This window comes from Emydura macquarii, unplaced genomic scaffold (assembly GCF_026122565.2).
Source record: "Emydura macquarii macquarii isolate MOO-44397 ecotype Brisbane River unplaced genomic scaffold, CSIRO-AGI_Emac_v2 contig_3080, whole genome shotgun sequence".
Classification (NCBI taxonomy): Eukaryota; Metazoa; Chordata; order Testudines; family Chelidae; genus Emydura; species Emydura macquarii.
Genome location: NW_027133217.1, coordinates 3338301 through 3356587, shown reverse-complemented (window position 1 = coordinate 3356587; position 18287 = coordinate 3338301). Strand labels below are relative to the sequence as shown.

General features: G+C 43.4%; 1 protein-coding gene across 16 annotated transcripts in view; it reads left to right on the top strand.

The window, feature by feature from the left end:
• OBSCN (obscurin, cytoskeletal calmodulin and titin-interacting RhoGEF) overlaps positions 1–18287 on the top strand; it is a 276095-nt gene that overhangs the window by 242547 nt on the left and 15261 nt on the right. For all 16 annotated transcript variants that reach the window (XM_067530494.1, XM_067530493.1, XM_067530487.1 and 13 more), the window contains 11 exons: positions 1360–1528; positions 2547–2628; positions 4862–5062; positions 5748–5808; positions 7484–7561; positions 7719–7891; positions 9574–9600; positions 10236–10388; positions 11813–11858; positions 12773–12850; positions 14481–17676. In XM_067530494.1, the coding sequence (XP_067386595.1) occupies positions 1360–1528; positions 2547–2628; positions 4862–5062; positions 5748–5808; positions 7484–7561; positions 7719–7891; positions 9574–9600; positions 10236–10388; positions 11813–11858; positions 12773–12850; positions 14481–17676 (4264 nt within the window). The remainder of the gene's footprint in view (positions 1–1359; positions 1529–2546; positions 2629–4861; positions 5063–5747; positions 5809–7483; positions 7562–7718; positions 7892–9573; positions 9601–10235; positions 10389–11812; positions 11859–12772; positions 12851–14480; positions 17677–18287) is intronic.

The window sequence follows — 18287 nt, the reverse complement described above, 5'->3', positions numbered from 1 at the left end:
TGGGTCAGACTAGTGCTCCATCTAATCTAGTACAGCTGCTTCAGAGGAAGATGCAAGACGCATGACAGTGGACACTTATGGAATAATCTGGCCATAGGAGAGGTTTCTTCCTTGCTCCTGTCAGCGAGAAAATGGGCTTGTAAATGTCATTGACATTAACTCAGAGTGAACCAGCAGTACAAAATGGGAAACATCTCCCCATTGTCATGGAGATACAGCCAGCGTGGCTGAACTATGGCTGATGGGCTTCCAGGAGACTTTCGCCCAACAGCAAATCGATACTGTGCTAATGATAATAATTTACACGTCTATTGCTCCCTTCATTTGGGGATCTCCAGAACTTTGCAGATATTAATTAAGCCTCACAACACCCCTGCAAATCAGGTAAAAAGAATCCCTATATTACAGATGGCAAAACAGACACAGAGAGATTAAAAGGTTTGCCCAAGATAAGAAAGGAAGATAGGGTCAGAATCAGAAATGAGACCGAGGAGTCTTGTTTCCTAGCCCTCTTCTCTAACCACTGAAACCCCTGCTTATCCAGCCGCCTTTGGTCTTGAAACTGAGCTGTAAATCTCACAAGAAAAACCTGTATTGTGAGACTTCCATTACTACTTGGTAATGAATGGAAAACACTGAAAGCTCCACTGTTTTGTGGTATTTCTGCTTCTGGGCTTGGCTAAAACTGAGAGGTTGGGAATTTAAAAGAAAAATCTTCAGATTTAGATTGTTCGGCAAAGGTTTGTGTTCCTTCTTATTTTATCTGCATTGGGTTTACTCAGTCCCAGCTACTGTTGAAAACAGAGCATAAGTACCAGGGCTTAGAAAATTTTCTCTGGAATATAAGCAGCTTCTATAGTCTAAGCACACAATAGATCTCTCCTTTAGCTACTGTTGTTCTATCTAAATCAATGATACTCAGAATGAGGCTCACAGGCTGCAAGGGGCTCTTTAATGTGTCTCCTGCGACTCTTTGCAGCACATGATATTAAAACACTGTGTGATTTAATGTTCAACCAACCAGGATGCTTTTACTATGTTATTAACCAATTAAGTTATCAACTCGCACCAAGTTATTAACTTATGGGCTGTGAGAAATATATAAATATATATATTTATTTATTAAATGAAACAATGAATTTGTAGTATTGCGGCTCTTTTGGGTAATCTTGATCGCTAATTTGGCTCCTGGACACTGAGATCTGAGTAGCACTGATCTAAATCCTTGCATTGTACCATTAGGATCATAGAAGATGAGGGTAGGAAGGGACCTCAGGAGGTCATCTAGTCAAACTCCCTGCTCAACGCTCATATTTCTCCTTTGCACTTTAATACTGAAGTAGTGTCTCATTCTTCCAGGATAATTCCTTGTTGACTGACAGCCAAAGGATCCATCAGGTGAAAGAAGGCACAACATACTCTTTGATCCTGGAGAATGCTGCCCCAGAAGATGGTGGCATCTATACCTGCATTGCCAGAAATGCAGGAGGGGAGGTCTTGTGCAAAGCAGAGCTTGTTGTACATGCGGGTAACTTCATTTCTTAGGTCTGATGTGTTGGCTCCTTAGCCATTCCAGTCTGCAGCATTTTTGTGTCTTTTGTATTTGGAATCAGTGTTCTTGTTCAGCTTCAGTATTTCATGCATATTGTCAGCCCTGTTGAATCAAGTATCAGGAAAGATGCTCTGGTGAACCACATATATGGATGAGTCACATTTCCTCCTTCATCTGGTGGTTCTCGGGTAGAGATGAGCAGCTTCCAAACTGCCTGGTTCTTCCTCCTGATGATACCTGCAGGGGTCGACCCCCCCATGACTGGAACGTTGTTTTATGTGTCTGCCTGTCAGTTTGTCCATATGTGTTGGTTTCTGAAATGCACCGAATCCGAGAGTAATGGGAATCAGTGGGAAGAAGGCTGTTTTCATGATGCAGTACAAACCAGTAGTATTCAAGGGCATAAGGAAAGGTACAAATACTTCATTTTGAGCTGGTATTTGCAACCGGATTCAACTGTAAAAGTTTAAATAACTGGTACCGGGGATGCCATTAAAAACTCAGTGCCAAATCCTCAGCTGGTTTAACTGGCTCAGTTCCACGTACTTTAGAATGTGTCTACACTGCACAGTGTACCCAGGTCTGGGCACCCGGGCATGCAAACCTATTTTTGCTAAGTTTGCCTGCGAATGTGCACACCACATTGGTACACACACCCTAGATCCATGTAGCCCCTTCCACACTTGTGGTGCACTGACTCATGTCTGGCGCTTCGGCTTCTGGGGGCGTATTCCAGGTTGCTCGCTGGAGCCGCTCTGGGATTAGTTTGTGGTGTAGAGTCTAGATACGCTGATTTACACCAGCTGAGGAACTGACCTCCTGTGTTCTTGGTGCCCAACACCATCAGTAACCCTCTGTGCCTAATTCTAAACAGACACTTAGAAAATGGATCATGTTATTTCCCACGGAACGTTATCGGCAGGATAGTTTTGCATTTGGTGCCTTGGCTGTGTTGTTTGAATATTACTACTAACTTTTTCTTTGGTTACCAAAGATAAGAAAGACCAAGTGACAAAGAAACAGAGCAGCCGAAGAAAACTCCATTCCTTCTATGAAGTGAAGCAGGAGATAGGAAGGTAAGTGTGATTTTTTTCCCCCCACTTTTAAAATGTCCTGGCAGGAGAATGTATAAATGCCCGTCTCATCTCTTTCAATATGTAGAGAACAATTGGTCTCGAGTCAGGACACTTCACAAACTCTAAGGAAGGAAGCATCTGTTCCTGCTCACTGGTCAGAGCATGGAACAGGCTGCTACATTCCAGAGGAAGTTGTATTCCTCACTTGACCAGAAGCAGGGCCTCCAAGACATGCATGTTTGAGGGCATATGCAATAAAAAGTGAGGACACATTTTGTTGCAGTGGAAATGTGCCAGATTCAGGGTCCCCACATGTGGGGGGAGAAAGTATATGCTTTACTGGGGCCCAGAGGCCCAGGACAGGCCGGCCCAAGCTGCAACCCCCATGGGTATGTATGTGGGAGGGGCCCTTATTACAAGTTTGTACTGGACCCGAAAAAATTATGCTTGGGCCTTGGCCAGATTAGGAGCAGTCTTGGTATCCCACTCCCCATCGAGTCCCCGTGGAAAGAGGAGGAGACAGCATTTCTTCAAAGGAAAAGGGGGCAATGTAGTTACCATCCCACACTGTTGATAGCCAGTTCAGGAAGCAGTATTCATACCAGTCTTGTGGTAGGGAAGATGTTTCTCTGTCACGCACATCACCCCAGGTTATCACCTATTTCATTATTCACATCTTATTTCATTCATTCCTTCCTTTTTCTTTTTTTGGAAGCATCTGGACTGCATTCAGCCTTGGCATAAATGGGCAGAGCTCTCATCGACTTTCTTTGTTTGCTGAGCCCACTTACGCCCAGACTTAATTCGACCTGCCTTTTCTTTTTTTCCATTTTGAAATACAGTAGTCACTATGGTAAAAGCCATGGCTGGAATCCTGGTCCCATTGAAGTCCATGACAAAACTCCCATTGACTTCAGGTGGGGTGAGGATTTCACTCCATGTCATTGATATTGTGGGATCTCAGGTTTCCACACATGCAGTGTAAGTTCAGTTGTCCACATTCTTCCTGCACTTCTAAGTATGCAACTGCATTGGGTTTCACTAGAATACAGTGACTTCAGTGGGTTTCTAACCAAGTCACCGAGGGCAGAAGTGTGCCCAGTTTTGTAAAGTTTTGAAACCACTCAAGCACAGGAATTGATGGGATGGTCGTCTCTGCTACAGGTGGGCAGGGTGTTCCCTGAGATTTTTAGTAAAGGGGGGAAGGGACGATAAAACAATCTTGGTGTGCACCCCAGAGCTGGGTGAAATATTACAGTGTAGAGAAAAACGGCTTTGATAGGTAGAGCAATGCGTGGATACACAAATGTGGACCCGTGTCCGATCCGCATCCGCCCCAATCAGCTTACCTCCAACCATCATCCACTGTGTGGTCATCTGCACCTACAGCTCTGGGGCCCCCAATCAGCTGTTTGGAGGCCATCTCTGCTGCTGTGTCCCCTGCTGTCAGCTGTTTGGGGGCCAGCCCTTCCAGGCAGCTGCCCAACAGCTAATTGGCGGCCGGCAGGGGAGGCCCGTGGAACAGCTGATTGATTGGTGGCCCTCAGGGGAGCCCCCCTGAAGAGCTGTTCCATGGCGCCCTCCTGCCGGCAGCTGATCTGGCCCGCAGGGGAGCCCCATGGAACAGCTGATCGGTGGCCAGCCCCCACCCTCATCTCAAGGCGGGGAAGCAGCTGTCTGCAGTTCATCTGCCAAAATATGATCTGTGGATATCCACATCCGCGGATATAAAGCGGATATCCGTGGATTTGCAGGGCTCTATTGATAAGCCAGATTCTGCCCTTGGTCACACCCATGCAATTCCATTGACTTGCTTTGATGCTTGTGCAGTCCTCTTGAGTTCAGTGGGCCTGTACAGGGGTAATGGAGAGGAGAAATTTGCCCCAAGTATGTTATTTTGGCATCAGACCATGGATGTGTACATACAGCCACCATGTCTGCCCACCGTGAGTGAACCTGGGGCCTTCAGCACATGCCGCTAACACTGGAGCTAAAGGTGTAACTGTTAACGAATGGTTTTGGGGGGGCCAGTCAGCAAAGGGAGACATGATCTCACACACAATAAAGTCAGATTGTTACATAAGACTGAATTTAAGGTGAATGTGGAGAGAGGGCTTTTAGAGAAAAGATTGTGGGAGGGGGCGGTAGAAGATGAATAAAAGCATTGTGGATCTGCCATGCAGGAGGACTTAAGGCGAAACCTCAATGTGATCGATTTTTTTATTATACACAGGGGCTGTTTTAGCTTTGTGAAACGGGTTGTGCACAAAGGGAACAGAGTATCTTGTGCTGCCAAGTTCATACCACTGCGAAGCAAAACAAGAACCCAGTCCTATCAAGAGAGGGACATCCTAGCCACGCTCTCCCATGATAAAATCACCCAGCTGCTGGATGAATTTGAAACAAGGAAAACCTTGGTTCTGATTTTGGAGCTGTATCCTTTTCTCCCCTTCTTTTTCTCAGATAATGCTGGGAAATTTCAGTTAAGGGAAACCCATGTGAATAAATAAATAACCATTTACATTTTCAACTTGAGATAAAAATACACACTGGAGCACAACATAAACATATTATAGATTGCAAGGTGCTCAGATACTATGGGAATGGGGCCATGTAAGTATCGTGGATGGGTGGATTCACACTAGAAAAATATTTAGAAAAATGTCTCTCACTGTTTGGTTATGTAGCACCAACGCACTTTACTGAAGTATATGAAAGCTGGGTCTCTGATCCAACAAGATTATAGTCTAAATGGACAATATGCAAGCACCAGAGGAAAGATGGTGAGGAGCAACTAACCAACATGACTAAAGGAAAATTTTAGCACAGAGCAGCTTGTTAATTCCATGGGTTTCATTTAATTTTTAAGGAGTAAAGATTTTCAGCAGTTGAGTTTAACGTTTCCCCGAGGAGAACTGCCCTGGCTCCTTCTGGATTTGAGCTTTTTATCACAGACCCAAAACAACTGCCTGTCAGAGAAAGAAGATTTAACATCACCAAGGATATGCTGCCTGTGGGGAGCTGTTCTTTTTTATTACCAAAGATTGTATTTGTTGCAGCATGCTACTAAATTACGATAATAAACCAATGGCCTTAGTTTTCCTTAATGTCATTGCTAGGTGTTTCAATGAGGAACTCTTGGATCGTTTATTCAGGAAGAGTGTTGTTACTGAAGCAGAGGTACCGATTCCTTGTCATATTAAAATTTCAGAGTATGGAAGGTGTACCCCAATATTCATTCTGGTTCTACAAAATATGGCAGTTTTAGTTGTCGTCCCCATTTTAAGTAGAGGGAATATCTTGGAAACATGGGATAGTCACACCAGAATGAATTGTTTAAGTGCCACTCCCGAAACTTTCATTCCCAATGACAGCTTCTCAAAGGAATAAAATAAAAAGCCAATGGCTTTTGATGATAAACATGTGCTCAGCCAAATTTTATATTTTCTTGTCAGACCCAAGAATCTATTATCTCCGTAACTTTACCACTTTCCCACATCACAACATCTGTCATGTAAATTCCATGTGTTTTGACTTGTGTAATAATTTCCTGTTCACTAGTGATTATATCTTCATCTCCTTGTGCTCCCCAAGCGAAGAACTGAAATGGTGTCATCTGAGTTTTTTCCAGTCCCTTCTAGATCAAAAAATAAGAGCCCCATCGTCTGTCTTGTTCTGGAACACAAGTCTCTGACATTTTATTGGCCACTTTTATTTTTCTCAGGTCTCAGAGGAAACATCAGATAAAACTGTGATGAGACAAGGCTAAATTACCTTCTGACTGGGCCTGGCTATTAAATCCTCACCATATCGAAATTTTACCCATGTTAGGATCTGCGCCTGGTCTAGAAAATGGTGTTCTAACACTATTTCAAAATGTGTTTGCCTGGTCTACACAGACCAAACAAACTGCGGTAGGGATGGGCCTGAGATGTAATGTTAAAATCGGGATTGGAATTTCCCCAAAGTTTGGGGATGTTCATATCCCCTGTTAAGGGCATCTCTATTTGCAAAGCTCAGGCTCCCTAACATATGGAGAACTCCAATGTGGAAGGGACCATTTAGGGCGTGTCTGGGCAGCCTATGACAGCAAGTCTGGGTTGAGGAACTTGGAAGTGGGAGGGTGGGCTTCAGAGCACAAGCTTCAGCCTGAGCCAGAATTTCAAAGCTATTTTTAGAGAGTTAGTGTGAGCCCTGCTAGCCCAAGTCTGTCGACCTGTGCTAGGAGACTCAATGTCATAGACTGTGTAGATGTACCCTTAGCCGTTGTGTCTGAATTCCATGTTCTAATGTTTGATTCATCATCTGTTTCACATAAAATAGTCTCCCTTAAAAAGTTTATTCCTTTTTTTAGAGGTCTCAGCATTAGAGCTGGTTGGAAAAACTTTCACTAAATATATGTTTCCCAGGTCTAGAATGGAATTTCACTGGTGGGGGGAGATCAAGATCCAGGCCACTCCAGAATAGCCAGCAGCGCAGAGGGCACTGATATGGAATGTGGATGACACAGGTTCGGTTACCTTCTCTGAGTATCCTAACCACTAGGCTTTTGGCTATTCTGGGGCTTTCTCTCATCTGAGTTGCCTTTGGTTTATTTTATATTTGTGAAAAATTTCGAAATATCGCATTTTTAATCTGCACTTGAAGGAAAACGACTTTCTAAACTTGAGAACTTTTCACAAAATGGAATTGTTTTCCAGCCAGCCTTAATTATCAGTTCAAGATGTATGCCCCATATTATTTATAGGGAATATTTCTGGAATCGGTGATCCCTCTGAAACTGGAATGGACTTTTTAAGTAGAACCACTATACAATTCAAATGAAAATATTTTGTATCCAATTTTGATTTTTAAGGTCAAATTATACATCAAGCAAGTTTTGGAAGGACTCCGATATCTCCATGACAATAATGTGCTTCACTTGGACATTAAGGTAATGCTCAAAGGAAAATCTACCTTATGTTAGCCATTATAATTTGTAGATTAGGAGAATGATGTGCTTTATTCAGATTACATATTAAAGGTTTACTTATATCTAAAAATAATGCTCTTTTGCAAATAAATGTTCTCCATGTTTTCTGATTCATTAGCCTCCAAATATCCTGATGGTTTATCCTGAAAGAGAAGACATTAAGATCTGTGACTTTGGGTTCGCTCAAAAGATAAATCCATCGGAGCCTCAGTACAGCAAATATGGGTCTCCAGAGTTTGTCTCCCCAGAAATTATCTCTCAGTCACCAGTGTCAAAAGCATCTGATATTTGGTAAATTGTTGCTTTTTAAAAAAGTAATAGAACCAAACAATGTAATTTAGGGGTTTCAGGATGAATTGATTGATACATTGGGAACGTGTACTATAGGTGGCCATTTACACACTGTCTATTGTAAACGTATGTATTTTAATTTTGCTGTACACTTGTTCTGGAAGGGCCTTATCTTCTGAGTTGCTAAGCATCTTCAGTTTTACTGAAGTCATTGTGTAGTACGCAATGTCTGATGTGCAGAAATACATACTGTTGATCATACACAATGTTCCCAGTGCAACATCTAGCTAATTGCTTGAGGGTGTAAAGATATTGGGCTTGTAATCTATTAATACAATATAAAGAAGTGTTGGTTTTTAGGGAAAAAAGGATGGTAGGGGAATTTCTACCAGTGTTTTACTGAAGAACTGGTACAATGATAGGGAAAACATAGAGTTAAAAATGAAAGTTGAGTAATTGAGATGGCAGGGGGACTTGAGTCAGAATGTTAAGAACGCTGTAATGCTTCTCCCTTGGGGTTTGGTAGGGAAGCATGGCCTAGTGGTCAAGGCTGCCACCTGTGACCAGCAGGGGGGTTGTGGTGAGGGGATTACCAGTGTCCAGGGTCCACTGGTGGGAGAGAAGGAGAGAGACTTCCTTTTCTCTGATTATTTCTGGGCTGGGTCCTCCCTTCCCTCAGGCAGGGTCCTTTTGGGGCAGCTGTGCTAGATAGTCCAGGCCTGCCTCTGCTCTGTTCTGCTCTGCTGGAGCTGTGGGCTGCAGGTCTGCTCTCTTCCAGCTCTGCCTTAAGCTGCCGAGTTCTGTGAGGGGGAAAAAAAGCAGAAATGGCACCCGAAATAAGCGGAAACGTGAGCCAGCAAGGCCAATTTAGAAACCACAACAAAGATGGTGGTTTTTGGGGTTTCCAGTTCCTGAAACAAAAAATGGTGGATTTTGCATTTCTGGTTCTGGTGGCACTGCACCAGATGCTGAAAGTGTGCGGAAGTGACCAGCCCAAAAAGAAGCAGAAGTGGCTGCGACCATCTGCAAAAAAGCGGCTGCCAGAAGCTGATGAGCCATGGCTCTGTTTCTCTCTCTTTTAAATGCTCCACCAGATGCAGCATTTGTTGCAGGTGTGGAGGGGCGGAACAGGCTGGGCCCAAAGTAATCACTTAAACTCTTGTTGCCCGGTGTGGGGTTTGTACACCCCATCACAAACTCTGTTTTTGTCTGTTTTTGTTAAAAATTTCTCTGACAAAGTAATATCTTGGAGGAAAACAAAATCTTCATTGAAGAGACATCCAGTAGGTAATCCAGCAAAGCCAGGGAAGGCCAGAATTGACATTCCTGATATGTTTACAGTAAAAACGTAAAAAATTAAAAAAAAAAAAAAAAAAGAACAAAAAAAATGATTCTTTATATATAATAAAGAAGAGAAAATGCACACAAACCTGATTTTAAAAAATCCTTTGCAGTTCACCTTTACATAAATCATGCAAAAACTGTTTCCTGCGCTGTTTAAAAAAAAAATTAGAACTAAAGTAATGGAACAGTGGGATTTTGCCTTTAACAAGCTAATCCTTAGAGGGCAGGTAATGAAGAGCCTATTTTACAGTTATTTGGATTATTGCCAACTGAAATTGGGGAAGCAGAGGAGAAGCAGGAATGTCTGCCTGATATAAGTGTGTTTCTTTTCTCCTCAGGGCCGTTGGAGTCATCAGCTATTTAAGGTAAACTATTTGCTTTAAGGACTCTATTCAGCTTCCCTTAATCCTGACTCAGGCAAAACTTCCAGTGACTTCAGTGGAAGTTTTGAGTGAGTAAGGAGTGAAGTGATTGTTATTTAGTCATTTATTTAATGTGTATGTTAATGTGTATGTTACCAACACCATGCAAAGCACTGTCAGTTCTAAAGATGATGTCCCTGCTCCAAAGATAGATGACAGCCTCTGTGAATAGTATAGTCAGTAATAGTTAGTTCATAGCTTTGTGTTAAGTATTTCACTAAGACAGATACAATCTTATTGATACATATTTTGGCCATCACTAATGTAAACGCATATGTCCACGTTTACGTAGCTAAATTGCAAGTGCGGTTTTGAAAATCAAACCCTTCATTTTTCTGTTCTTCAGATGCCTTATCTGTAAAAGAGGAATAAATAATTTTTCAAAGTGCTTTGCAATCCTTGGATGAAAGATGTTATAAAAGTGAAAGTATTATTATTACTCATGCTGTGCGACCCTCATTTTGAATCTACCACACATTTTAAAACTTTTGTTCTGCATTTATCCTTTTGGAGGGTTGAGTAGCAATAAAATACTAAAAATCCATGTCTCCTTTTATTTATGGTGTTAATACAATAAGCTTAACCTGCAAGTCTCCATTTGCTGGGGAAAATGACAGAGCAACCCTTCTAAATATCCAGAATGGGACAATTTCATGGAGTATCCCTGACTTTGTTCACCTAAGTGAAGAAGCAAAGGATTTTATCAAACAGATCCTACAGCAGTCTCCTGAGTGAGTCCATTTCTATTATTTTCCAAAACTATTGCACCAGATGTTTGTGAGATGAGCTGCCAACTCTCAGTCAATCAGATCCACATTCACTTGGAGATATACAACATTTGGACAAGTTGATATAGTCAGTTAATGTAGCAGCCTTTCATCTTTGACGAAAGCTGGGTTTAAATCCATCTTTATATAGTCCCCAGAAAACTCTACCCTGAAGAGTTTATAATTGAAAGACAAGAATATGTATAGCGAGAGAGCAAAGAGTCTTGATGTTGTTATTCAGAGACAGGAGGGTGTTCAGAAAGTATTTGAGACAGAAGTTGGGAGCGCATTTGACAAACACGTTACTATGGCCATGAGTGCAATATAAGACCTCAAATAGAATAGCATACCACGTTAATTAGGTTGTCCTATAATACAAATAAATAATAGTAATGTTCCAAGCATGAGAGAAAGAGGGCATGGAGTATTGTGTCCAGTTCTGGGTGCCACATTTCAGGAAAGATGTGGAGAAATTGGAGAAAGTCCAGAGAAGAGCCACAAAAATGATTAAAGATCTAGAAAACATGGCCTAAGTTCCTTTCTCGGTACTTAAGCACTGGAATAAAATTGCTTAGGGAGGTTGTAGAATCTCCATCATTGTAGATTTTTAAGAGCAGGTTAGACAAACACGTGTCAGGGATGGTCTACAAAAACCTAGTCCTGCCTTGAGTGCACAGGACTGGACTAGATGACCTCATGAGATCCCTTTCAATCCTACAATTCTATGATTCTATAAGGCAAGAAATTGGGAGTTTCTCTTTCTGCTTTGTATGGCTGATGCCTCCACTGTTTAGGCTTTGGACACTCTTGTTTATCCCAAATAGCTACCGATATGGAAAGCTAAGCCAAACCCACTGTTAAAGGGAGCCCTCTACGACCTGTAATGCAGCCTCCCTTATTAGAAACACTTCTAGTCATTTCTGTTTTGGCAAAGATTGCACTGCAGAGAGTCGAGTCAAGTGCAATGAAGACACTAGCAGCATGGTCTTCCCCTGCAGTATCGTGAAGGAAAGCATTGTAGGCCCTGCAGAATGCTGTGGAAAACTCCATAGTCTCTGACTTGAGGGACCTCTGGGAAGTCTGAGCATTGGGAAGCATACCATAGGTTGAAAGAGAAGACGTGTTTCGCTGTTTAGGCAGAAAATTTGGCTTAAAAGGATCATTCTGGCAGATGGTTTGGTTTTACTGCCCCAGAACAGGACCTGGCTGGTAAAGAGCAATCTTAGAACCTGGCTGGTATTAAGGTGATTTACAGCTCAGATGTCAAAGGACCTAACTAGAGAGTGATCTGGGTGGTACTTGATCTGCAGTGCAAGGAAGCTATATCCCTTTGGGTTTGTCACGATGATGATGGTGAGAGCTGAAATGTGTCTCTCTTTTATTCTCAGAGCCAGGCCTGAGGCTTCGGAATGTCTCTCACACAACTGGTTCTTGGTAAGCGCGTTTAGATTTTGCCCAATCTCTCTCCCAGCCGGTTAGCTCCTCTATTTCTCTTGTAGGGGCTATTTTGTACATAGAGATGCTCAGGCACTGTCCTGCAAAAGTAGAAGACATTTTGGTGTATGTTCATTAGGGCGTCTTTTCTTTTCAAAGCATGTAAAGAGCTCCCGTTAACATTAATAGGCAAAACACATGCACTAAGAGGAGATTATGCCCTTTTGCTGAGGGGACATTAAAATTCATATTTGGGTGCCTGGAACCCCTTCTTCTTAGCATATGTGCAGCGTGCCTCAGATGGCACGTGACCAGTGCTAAGCAGAGGAAACCCAGTTGTACAGATGACTTCCTCTTCCTCTGCTTGGTTTAGATAAAAGCAGGGAACCAGTCAGGACCCCAGAGCTCTACCAGTCAGGTCCCAGTTCTGGAGTCCTCTGTCAGTGCTCAGCTCATAGTTCTGGCCACTGTTAACAGGTCACTGGGAGGCAGGTTGTCACTTACTGACTCCTAAGTGCCCTGTGGCCCTGGGTTTGAGACCCGCAGTCTCTGACAGTATGTCTGTGTATATTTGGTGAGGCCCTAATCCTGGTCTCATTGGAAATTTGTTTGAGAAGTCTTATTTTGGGGCCACAATGGGAGATAGAGCAAACTCTAAAAAAGATTCAGCCCCTTGCAATTAAACAACTGACCTCTTCCTTGAATTAAAATATACTGTGTCACCTGGGGAGAGAAATCTGGCCAGAATTATAGGAAGGGGTTTCCTGCAGTAGCAGAGGACTGGATTTGATGACCCAGGAGGTCCCTTTCAGTCCTAGGTACCTATGCTTCTAAATCTTAACAAAGTCTATTGAAAACCGTCACTGAGATTTTGTGACTAACATTTTTTTCCTCATTCTTTTCTTTTTTTGCAGTGTAATCTCCCACTAGAAGAAGCTCATTTTATTAATACAAAACAGCTGAAATTCATTGTGGCTCGAAGCAAGTGGCAGGTTAGCAGACCTCAGTCTATTTTGCTCTTTCTGTCTAGCTATTTTTTTTTTTAAAGTCTCTTCTTTTCAAGACTGCAGAGCAAGCACAGGATGTGCAGAAGAGGTCTGCTCAGTGCGGCTCTGAGAAGGGAATAAGGTCAAAGGGAAAAGGGTTCAGGGGATGTGGCAGAAATAAGGTATCCAGGCTGAAAAAATACAGGTCTTCCAGTTCTGACCAGTATCCTGCCTTCTGTGCCGTGAGCCAGCCCAGCGCACTGAAAGAGGAGAACCCCCTTCTGGACATTTAATAAAGACACCGAGCCTGAAGTTTGCAAAGATTTCTGATCATTAGATGACTTGTCTCATAATTTTAAAACTACAAATAGATTTCCTGTGCTTCAATACACAAAATTCTGAGAATACTAAAAACCAAGAGTGAAATCCTGGCCATACAAACATCAGTAGTTTTGCCTTTGATTTCATTGGAGCCAGGATTTTCTTTCTTTCTTTCTTGGGACTCAGAAAGTTCTGGTTTCTTATCTCCTCTCTGAGTCCAATTCATTCTGCCCATCGGAACAAGTTCTTGGCCTCCCAGCCTGACTTATTCCATTTGCCCAAAGGGAATGACTCAAGAGTATGTGGTGATAAGCTCATTAGCTAATATATGAAAAGCAGATGAAAAGTGCTATGTGGCTGCTTATTATTATTATTATTATTATTATTATGAGTGCAAAGCTCTGATAATTGGTCTTTGAACTTTGGACCATTCCCCCAACCCCTTTGTATTAGAGAACACGTGGAATATGCATATTTACATGTATTCAAATATTTTATTCAGTTTTAAGACCTACAATCTATAGCAATACAGAAACAAAAGGGATCCCAAAAAAACAATGAAGTACACAATAACATAATGGAGCATGCAGGGGTCTGGATCCTCTTTTGATTGCAGTGGAGTTATGCCAGTTTACTCCACCTAGGGATCTGGCCTCGTATGTTTAATTAAGAAACTCAGGGAAACAATAGAAATAAATGGATGACCCTGTGACTAAATTCCCTGCACTGCTTTGAAAATGTCAGCCAGGGGCTGCTTCTCCACCCACACAGGTGTAAGTTAGGAACACCTCCACTGAAATCAGTGTGATTACACCAGTGTAATGCTAATATAAGCCTATGTCTACACTTGCCGCCAAATTCGGCAGCAGTGGACGGGAGCTACATCGAGTAGTTTGCGTATCTTCCATAGACTTCCTAACTCCTACTTGCCGGGGTGTCTTCAGTCCGCTGTGCCGACAGGAAATGCCCTCTTGTCAACGCAGCATTACTCCATCTGACAGAGGTAGATTAATAGCATCGATTTCTGGGTCGATTGAGCAGGTCTCCACTCCTGCTCAATCGATCTGGATAAATAGATCTGATGGCAGCAAATTTGCTGCCGTCTGTCTAGACGTAGCCTAAGTGAGGGGAGAGACAGGCCCAGAATGAATATGTCCAAACATATTGTACAGAAAGGAATGATGATGATATGCTATGCAGCTATTATATATGCTATGTTTCTGAGGATATATAGTTTATTGCTTGCTGCATATATTTATACCACTCTCATCACTACATTCCCTTTTGGTTATGTTGTATTTTTTTCCTTTTTCAGCGTTCCCTCATGTGCTATAAATCCATACTGATAATGAGATCCATTCCTGAAATCCTACAGAGAACTCACAAAAACACATCGCTAGGCATCTCCCGACACCTGGTTGAAGAAAGTAGTTCCTCCACTACTTCTGGCTCCTCTTCAGACAATGAGAACTCATCCTTCCCCAGGAGACGGCACTTTGGCTCTACACCAGAGCTGCACTTGTCTGTGCTCGATGCACCAAGTTATCAAGGACCTGCAAATTATGCAACGGAGGAGAAACATTCCAAGGTCTTGGTGCCTCCTGTAAAACCCATGCGACGGAAGTATGCTTTAGTGAAAAGTGAGCTGGGTGATGATAAGCCACCTACCGAAAGCGGAGTACTTATGGCAGGTGCCTTTGCTCAGCTAGCAGAAGGGATCAGCTCAGAAATAAAAGATAAAAAAACAGATCAGTCCCAAGAGAACAATGCAGAGGAGCCTTCATTGGTGAAGGCAACCACCTTAGATACATCGCCAGAAGAAAAAACAGGCCCATCATTACCTGACAAAGACAAAATCGTAAAGGCTGGAGATGGAACAGAGAAACCCCCTTTGTGTGTCCCCAGACAGAGTGTCATTAAAAGCACATTCTACAGCCAAGCATCTGAGGGTCCTGCACGGGTACCTGTCTCACCGGGCAGAGAATACAGAAGGCATCTTGACAGAACAAGAAGGGCCTTCAGGAAAGCAGGGTATTTAAAAGTACCCTTAAGTGGTCTACGGGAACCCCTTCTGGAACAGTTTGAATTGAAAGAAGAGGAAGAAGAAGGAGAAGGAATGTCTGGCGATGAAGAATATGGTACACACAGAGAAGGTGTGACAGGCCCTCTGACCAAATCGGCTTCCTTTGATACTGCTAGGAGACCACCACGTCACACCTTCCAGGAGTCCAGCAGAAGCCGTTCCCTTGATGATTACAGACTAAGACCCCCAAGTTTAGCCAAGGAGCAAGACATTCTGGAAGAAGACTGTGATCTAACTTCACAGGGGGGTTATCCAGGACTAGCTCACCTGCATGACCTGTCTGCTGGCTCTGGCGAGGTGCAGCCTGAAGAGCGCTTGATGGAGGAGGACTCAAGGAAAGCTGGGAAGGACTGTTCAGAAGAACAGCCAGCCCCTTCTGCACAGTGTGGTGATGAAGGATGCCCAGCTCCAGTTGCTCAACAACCAGAGCAGGCCCCGGTGTCAGCCCACCAGGGGGAAAGCGAGGGGCATTTGCATCAAAAGACAAAACTTTCCATTGACCTTGACGTGGAGCCCGCTGTTCTGCAAGGTGAAAGCCTGAGTCCAACTGCTCACAAACCAGACCCAGCCCCCGTGCCAACCCCCACGTGTGAAAGTGAGGAGCTTGCAGATCTGAAGCCAAAGCCTAGTGGTGCAGAGTTTCCACTTCTGCAGGGTGAAAGCTCTGTTTTGATGGTTCCCGAATCAGAGAGAACCCCAACATCAGCTCACAAGAGGGAGGGAGGAGAACGTGTACATCAGCAGCTAGAGCTGTCTTTACACACTGCTTCAGAGTCTGCTGATCTACGGAGCGAAAGCCCCGTTATTCTAGAGACTGCCCAAATTCCAGCTTGCGAGGGCGAAAGCCCAATTGTTTTAACGGTTCTACAACCAGAAACGGCTCCACTTTCAGTCTGTGAGGGTGAAAGCCAGGAATGTTTGCAGCAGAAGCCTTCTGATTACTTGGGCAGAGCATCCGCTGCTCTGGAGGGCGAACCTCCAATTATTCCAACACCACAACAAGAAAGTGCCCAGGTTTCAGACTCTGAGAGTGAAAGCCAGGAACATTCACGTCAGGCACCTTCTGTTTACATTAAGGTGGAGTCTGCTGTTCTGCGTGGTGAAAGCCTATTTATTCTAACAATCCCACAACGAGAAAGGGCCCCACTTTCAATCGATGAGAGTGAAAACCAAGAACATTCACATCAGGAGCCTTCAGTTTGCCGCGAGGTGAAATCTGCTGTCCCAGAGAGTGAAAGCCCAATTATTCTAGAGACTTCCCCTGTTTCACTCCGCCAGGGTGAAAGCCAGGAACGTTCACATCACAAGCCTTCTGTTTACACTGAGGCAGAGTCTGCAGTTCTGGAGGACTTGGTTGAAGAGATGGTTTGTCTGTCTGAAGATATGAATGTTTTGGCAGAGTCCGTTTCTGCTCAAGAGAGATGTGAAAAGCACGTCTCCCCTCCAAAGAAGATGATCTCAAAAGGTCCAGCTGGCCACGCAACAGCTGGAAGTTCCACTCATTTTGTGCCACAGGGTACAAGAGAAGAGGGCTTTTACCTCAGTGATTTTGCAGAATCAGCTGCACTACTTCCTGCAGTGGAAGATGAGTCGAGTATGCCATCTCCATTGTGTGCAGTGACTGAGAAGGAAGAGGTGACTTCTCCTGAATGTCAACATCTAGGGGAATTAGCCATCAAAAGCACTAGTTCCAGCAAAGCTAGCATTTCCCAGTCTGATTACGCAGGTTCTGGAAAAAGATCTAGTCACACATCTGATAGCAAGGAAGCTGAGAAACACTCTGAAATTTCCTTAGTGAAGATTAAAGACCTCTCGGAGGAGGGCCCTAGTGTTGGCAGTGGGTCTTCAAAACTTGATATATCTGAGGTAGAGCCTGCGTATTTGAACCTTTCAGATCTCTACGACATTGTGTATTTTCCATTTGAATTTATGAATGTCAAGAAGCCCCCACCCAAATCAACCGGTAAAAGATTTATGCACTTTGGTGAAAAGGTAAAATTACCTCCTACAACGAAAGGATATTCGCAGAAGGATAAAAGACTGTGCATTAGGGAGGGCATTAAATCCCCTGCAGATATCTCACAAGATGCCATGACAATGGAAACCAGACAAAACCTTTTGGATGTTTCCGAAGATGTAGGGCAACCCCTTCAAAGGCGGGTGAAAGATTCAGAACCACCAATGGGGAAAGGGGGTGAGGGCCATGTAACCGCTGAATCCCAGCCAATGTATGGCTTCCAAAAGGACTCTGTTGGTAAACAGAGAAGCTCCGCCCACAGCAAACCAGGACTCTTTAAACCCTACGGCAGATCTCACTCAGCGGAGCAGTCGGTGGAGCAGACTCTGAAGAAGAAAGTAAAAGCTTCCGTTGCCCATATTTCAAGAATCCTAAAAGGCAAGCCAGCCCTTGAGCAAGAGCAAAAGGAAGGTAAAAACCTCCTGGTGTGTGTGAATGGGCCTACTGATATAAATGGGCTCTGTTACCCCTTTTCTCTCTCCTCTTTCCCTCCACACTTTTTGTATTAATCAGTTTTATACATTTGACTTGTATGCAATAATCAAGTGCAGATGCAATTTAAAAGCTTTAAGCTATGGTTTAAGTATGAAATAGCATCAGCCACTCCACTTACCTAGAGGGGTAACCCTGCAAATCCTGCTCCCAGTATCACAACATCCAATGATGTCAATAGGAGTAGGTTCAGGCCCGTACTGACTAGTGGAGTTCCCTCCATCCTCTGCAGCTAAGTGTTTTATCTGAGTATTATATTTGATATTCTTTACTAGCCCTGACTGTTATTTAGTGACATTGATATAAATCTGGAGTGACTACACTGAACTCAGTGGAATTACTCCAGATTTATACCTATGTCAATGAGACCAGGAACTGGAGAATAGAATCTATCTATACTCGCAATTTTCCTGCACCTCGGTTGTGCCATATAATATGTCTTTCTGACACAGCTCATCCCCACAGTACAGTTTACTACCCTCCTAGCCAGGGACTTTTATTAAACTTGCCATGACTTTTGGTATTAACCG